The 6000-nt window shown below is 47.5% G+C and overlaps 1 protein-coding gene across 2 annotated transcripts in view; it reads right to left on the bottom strand.

Annotated features, from left to right (window-relative positions):
- Positions 1–2583: 2583 nt before the first annotated feature.
- The window catches only part of THUMPD2 (THUMP domain 2 tRNA and snRNA guanosine methyltransferase), a 268497-nt gene continuing 265080 nt past the window's right edge, over positions 2584–6000 (bottom strand). For both annotated transcript variants that reach the window (XM_086927226.1, XM_086927227.1), the window contains one exon: positions 2584–3004. In XM_086927226.1, the coding sequence (XP_086783352.1) occupies positions 2692–3004 (313 nt within the window). In that variant the 3' untranslated portion in view covers positions 2584–2691. The remainder of the gene's footprint in view (positions 3005–6000) is intronic.

Raw genomic sequence — 6000 nt, 5'->3', positions numbered from 1 at the left:
AACTTGTCCTTCACCATCCTCAGGAGGTTTGGGTTCCCATAGAACCTCACTTAGCGGTGCGTTCACACCAAGTCGAAGACCCCTGGGGGAAAACTTCGCCAGCGGTTTCATTTCACTGCCCCAGTTCCAGTAAGGTGTCCTCTGTAATTCAACAACATGGGTCATGCAAGGGGCAGAGCACTAGCTGTGGAGGCGGCAGAGCCAGAATACTCCGCACCTCCTCGTCCCATCAGCCCACAAGGAGCCACAGCACTGTCCCAGGTAGGGAGAGTCAGAGGCCCACAGCCCAGTCAGCGGCCCCCCAAAGCGAACAAGGGCCATGACAAGCATGTAGTGTCCAGGCAGCTAAATCCCAGGTCCACACCTGGGAGCACAGACGGATGGGTGGAGGGGTGAGGCCCACCATGAGCACTTCAAAAGGGCGAAGGGTGTCTGACCTCAAAATATTGGCACAGACTTGGCTTCTCTATTCAGGCCCCAACAGCTGTGGCAGTCCCACCTCTCACTGAGAATAGGGACTTAGAAACATCACGGAGCAGGCGTTGGGCCCAGAAGACAATGAGCGGGCATACTATCACTACTACACCCACCGGCATTGCCCTATATGCCCACATATGTCTCCTCTATGCCGCTACAGTTCCCCGCCCAAGGCGGGCAATCAATTGCACTCAGGCCTCAGTTTACTTTGTCCCTCTGTGGCAAATACACTCCTCAACTCAGCTGGCTGCCGTGATTGACCTTCAGGGAACATGCCACTCTCACAAGGCGATGGGAGTATGGCTGGGCACCAGGGAAAACAATGGTGGGAGGGGAAGCAAGGCCGAGGCAGCACACTGTCCTACAGTTCTCTGCTCCCACCACCAGTCCCTGGTCTTTTCAGGCACTATTCGCTGCACCACATGCAGTGTTTAGTTGCTCAGGTTAGAAGAACTCAAGGCGAAAGGGAATGCAGCTGGCCACGTCGCACGCAGGGATACATAGAAGGGACAGCGCCCTAGTGTTGCTCCCCTGCTGCAAGGGTAGAGGGAAGAGGTGTGGTGCAGCGGCCAGGACGACTGACTCCGGAATCTGGAGACCACGGTTCAATCCCCGATGCCGGCGGCAGGTTAGCCCAGCACCATGTGACTCTGGGCAATAGCTTGCTTAATCTTCCTGACGGCCCCCAGCGCCTAGAGACCCTTACGGGTGATTGTTCGCGCTTTACAAATGTGGGTTATTATTATTATTATAAGGGTAGACATGCCGATAAGGCCACTGTAGAGGGAAAGGTGGGTTATCCCCTAAGTTTATGACCTCAGGGTTTCAAGAGGGGAGGGCCTCTTTGGCTGTCAGCGTTAACCACCCACCCTCCTCGCAGTTGATATGGAATAGAAGAGAATATGAAGACGTTTGCATAAATGTGTGAATATACAATTGTACCCTAAATACTTTGTTACAGGCATGCATGTATCGCCGCAAGGTGGAGTTAAAGGGCGATCCTAAAGCTTTAAACAACTAGAATGCCTCCAGATAGTGGATCTTGAGCCCCAAAAAAATGGCCTCAGGTCACTGGGAGTCATTACGGCAGGGCGTAGGATGACATGACGACGCTCCTAAATCCCTCAAGGGACAGTTGAAATCCTGAGCAACTATAGAGACTGCCCGTGGTCTAACTCTGACTTGCCAGGAGCATGACGCAAAGTAAAGAGTAGGGTAGCAACCTACTGTGTTGAACGAGTTGTAAAGAATCTAACTGAGTTGGTGCAGAAAACACCAACAGGACAGCTCTAGCTTTCTCAGGATGGGTGTCGGCCATTCAAGGAACTCATCATCGACACCTGGATCAACCGTAAGTTAACCCAAGCTGTGTATTCCAAAAACTTGCGGCATAGTTTATCCACAAAAGGTGTCCCTGTCATATGTTGCACGCACTTTATTGTTGTAATTTCAGGGTCCTCTTGTTCTAAATGGGCTAGGGCTAGCAATGTTAGGCAGTCACCCAGTGCCCCGGACTCCACCATCACATGGCTCCGTCTCCTCCGGGCCCCCAGTGAACTTTATTGTCATTGGCTGGCCACAGATTCATCCGGTCGCCACCGATCGGTTCTCTAGCAGTCCCGTTCTGCTTCAGACAAAATAGGGAGGAGCAGGGGGGGGACTCCTCAAATGGATCACACACTCCACAGCAGGGACACTGCTCACTGTGGCACAGTGTCATGACACCAGGTGACAACTGTAGAACGCCCCATGCCTGGCCAAGCAAGACCTTGAAACACCCATGAACCATTGACGTTGAACGATAACATGCATATGAATAAAGAACTACTTGGTGCGAAGGAGGTCGGTCATGTCATGCTCTGCTACGGTGTGGGGATAAAGCCCATACCCTAGTGTTGTAAACTGTTTGCTGTGAATGTAACTATCGATGATCTTCTTAATCAATCTATAACTTCTATGACTGTTTGTGGCAGAGCTTGGGGGCTTTTCTTTCGATGTTTGTCGCTGCTAAAAGCTCAATATACAGAAAATTAAAAACAAATATAAAAACATAAATTCTGTGATCACGGATCATAGGCAGAGGGCAATAACACAAAGAAAGTATTACTCAGAGTGCAAAGGTTTGTAATTGGGAACGGCCTATTGAATGTGGTGTAGCAGCAACAGACCGAAGGGCAGTATGGAGGTACAACTTTGCAATGGATTTCTTGAGCTTCACTGGACAGGTGGTGTAGCTATCTTTTTACATTTTAATATGCAGGCTTCAGTCACACCAAGACTAACAGAATGCGATTCCACTGGTAGCAAACATCTCAAACGCAGACTCTGGCTCCCAGTGCTACTGTTGCTTGAATTCCCCTGTCTCTCCTCATAGTTGGCATTGGTCATCATTTCGCCTCCACTTGTTTCCCCCCTGGCAGCAGTCGGAGGTCTGGCATTATTGAGAATGCCAGAAACATGAAGTCCCACCTGCTTATAGAGCTCTAGACTAAGCAGTAAAACAATGGTTCCACCGACACGAAGGACTCTGCGGAAAATAAAAGCAATATATGTTACAAGCAGTCTTCCACATGATCATTGAAAAATAATTAAAGAGATGGTATCTGTAAACATTGGTAAACTCAAGTAAAACACAGATGCTTACTTTTTTGAACCACTAGATTTTCATTGCATTTTTAAGAGACATGTATATTCAGGCATAGTCTGCGCAGGCCTGGACTGAGCTGAAATTCCTCAATTTCCTGTCACGCACACTGTGAAATTTCTTGTAATTTTGTAATATGTGCTTTTGCCCACAAACACACATTAAAGGGGAAGCATAATCAGAAATGGACTTAAGAAATTGGTTAAGAGGTGCACGATTCGGTAAATAAAAGGTGCTGACAAAAATAAACGGCAGTAGATATAGTACAGAGTGTAGAGTTAGAGGTTATTTTGGTAGTTATGATGTGCTACCAAGCCATACACTTTTTTCTTTATGACAATTCAGGGTTCTCGTTGTTAGCATGTGGGTGTTTTGTCACCCCACCCTTCGCCTGAATGGTCCTGTTCCAGCAGGGTAATTCAGACAATTCAATTCAACATGGCAAATGAACGTACAGACTGGTGGCTACGAAATAGTGAAGGGGCAATTAGAACATCAAAGGGATACAGAGCCTATGTTATGCTTCCACAGGCAGAAGTAGCACATCAACAGACTTTTCGCTCTATTGCTCCTCATATCTCAAAAGTATAAATAAAAACCAAGGCATTGCTAGAACCATTAGCCATCTAATGAACAGAGAGGGGGTGGGTCAATCACATCTTCAGCCTATATATGGCCATCACCAGTGAAACCATAGATTGCATTAGACAGATGGGGCACATACGGATACAGCCACTACCATGCTGGTGTTTATCGAGTTGAAAGGCTCTAAACACAATAGCTATGTTTTTGAATTCAGAGCATCTGGTAGTACCCAAACCTTGGCGATAGATTAAGGTGCTCACTTACAGAGGTCCACCGCCACTGCCAGGTCATCAGATGCTAAGGCATTTGCTCTCCTGTGGGAGGACCACACGGCACATTTAGAGCTCACTGTCAGGCCCACTGTGAATTAACCATAACCCCCGACCTACATACCTCACATGGCAGGCCCATGTAGGGACAAAGAGCAGCAGACGCCCCATCCTAATTAGGCATGACAATCACCAATGTGGTGGTGTCCTGAAATGCACATTTTCATATTGAAAATCCACCCTTTCCCTTATAAAATCGGCTTTTTCACACTCTACCTCTACTTTTCTCAGCTTTTGTTGATATTTTGGCTCTGTGAGGGCGCTCTAATGTGGTTCTCACTGAACACTTTAGGTTTACGGGGCACGCATTTGTTCTAGACTATAACACCGCAGCGGGCAAAAGGATTTTTCAGGTTTAGGGGACACACACTAATTTTCCTAGACTACACCACTGCAGAAGGCACAATGAACTCCTCAGGTTTAGGGGACACTCATTAGTTCTGGACTACACCACTGAAGCAGGTACAAAGAACTATTCATGTTTAGGGGACACTCATTAGTTCTAAACTACACAACTGCAGCAGGCACAAAGAACTCTTCAGTTAGGGGGACACACATTCGTTCTCCTAGATTACACCACTGCAGTTTAGCAGCAACGACCATCATTCCTGATGGTCATGAAGAAGGCCAGCTTGTTAGCTCTGAAGTACACACTGCTGTTCCCGGAAACGCCCTTCATTATAGCTAATGGAGGATCACTCTTCACAGAAGACTCAGCAGCATGGGACAGTGCCGAACAATGCTTGGAGTCTGAAAGAACGAGCCTGGGTACAGCTACTGGTCCATGGGCCAGAAGGCGGCAGCCTGGCAATGCCCACCACACAGAAAGATAACGCAGTGAAGACCGAAATATTAGTGTCAAATGATGCGCTGCAGACTCCACTCACACTCCATTGACGGTGAGGTGAGCATGACACCTGATCTAACAAGGACAACAATTTAGGTGACTCTGGCCCTGAGGTGCAGAGGATGGGCCCAGCCGTTAATCAAATGAAAGTGGATGACACCGTAATGAGAGAGTATGATAACTGTACTACTGAGGACGCTTCTTACCGATGCTATGCACCATTCTACAGAGGGAGAAGTGGAGCACAGATACAACATTTCTGGCAGCACTATATGCTTGGTCACATAGAGACACAATGTAACATTGACACAGGGCGGGGAGACGTAAACCCTTGCTTTGCGGAAGATGTTGGCACTGTAAGGTGAACAAGTGCAGGGTTCTCCCGTTCCCATCATAGTGGGGATGAGCCACTTGAATAATTTTCATCTGCATAAGTAGTGTGGAGTGTCAGGGTTTAGTACCACAGCTCACATGGTCAGGTTGTCTCTTTCTCTCAGCATTTCACGATTCACGCAAAAATTGCAAAATCATCCAACTATCGCGATGGCTGCAATATATACAATTTTGGCTGCGATATTTACAAAAAAGTGTCTACAGTGAGACAGAAAACAAACAATGCCCTTTTACTGGATGTGCGGGTACACGTCATTACGTTCACCGTCCAATATCTCCTTCCTCCTGGCCAAGCTGTGAGAGGCGACGTTTGCATTACAAGTCCCATTTCGATTAATGAGAGAGCAAGTCAGTTTCCAGCCATGGGAGCCTTCTGCGTCAGATTATCTATCAGAGGGAGCACTGGAGTGCAGACATATGCAGGTCATCAATTGCATGCAAGCAGCAAAATACCATTTGGGGCAGCACACTATACTATGTGCAGATTTTTAGCTTAAGTGTTTTAAGCCACGTCCTTAATTACATCGGCCACTCCTCTATGAGAGACCCCCCAGTTTTCTCATCCTACTTAAAGCCCTGCACACACCCCTCTGCTGTTACTTAATTGCGGACTTCATTCCAAACCTAAGTCAAGTGGATATGGAGACATGCAGATCGGTATAGAAGAACACTCACTCTGGCCTGAGGCAAACACTCCTCTTGGCCCACAGGTGTAGCATATTGTG

Source organism: Lissotriton vulgaris, chromosome 6 (genome assembly GCF_964263255.1).
Source record: "Lissotriton vulgaris chromosome 6, aLisVul1.2, whole genome shotgun sequence".
Taxonomy (NCBI): Eukaryota; Metazoa; Chordata; class Amphibia; order Caudata; family Salamandridae; genus Lissotriton; species Lissotriton vulgaris.
The sequence above is the reverse complement of the archived record's forward strand: the minus strand, read 5'-3'. Positions and strand labels throughout refer to the sequence as shown.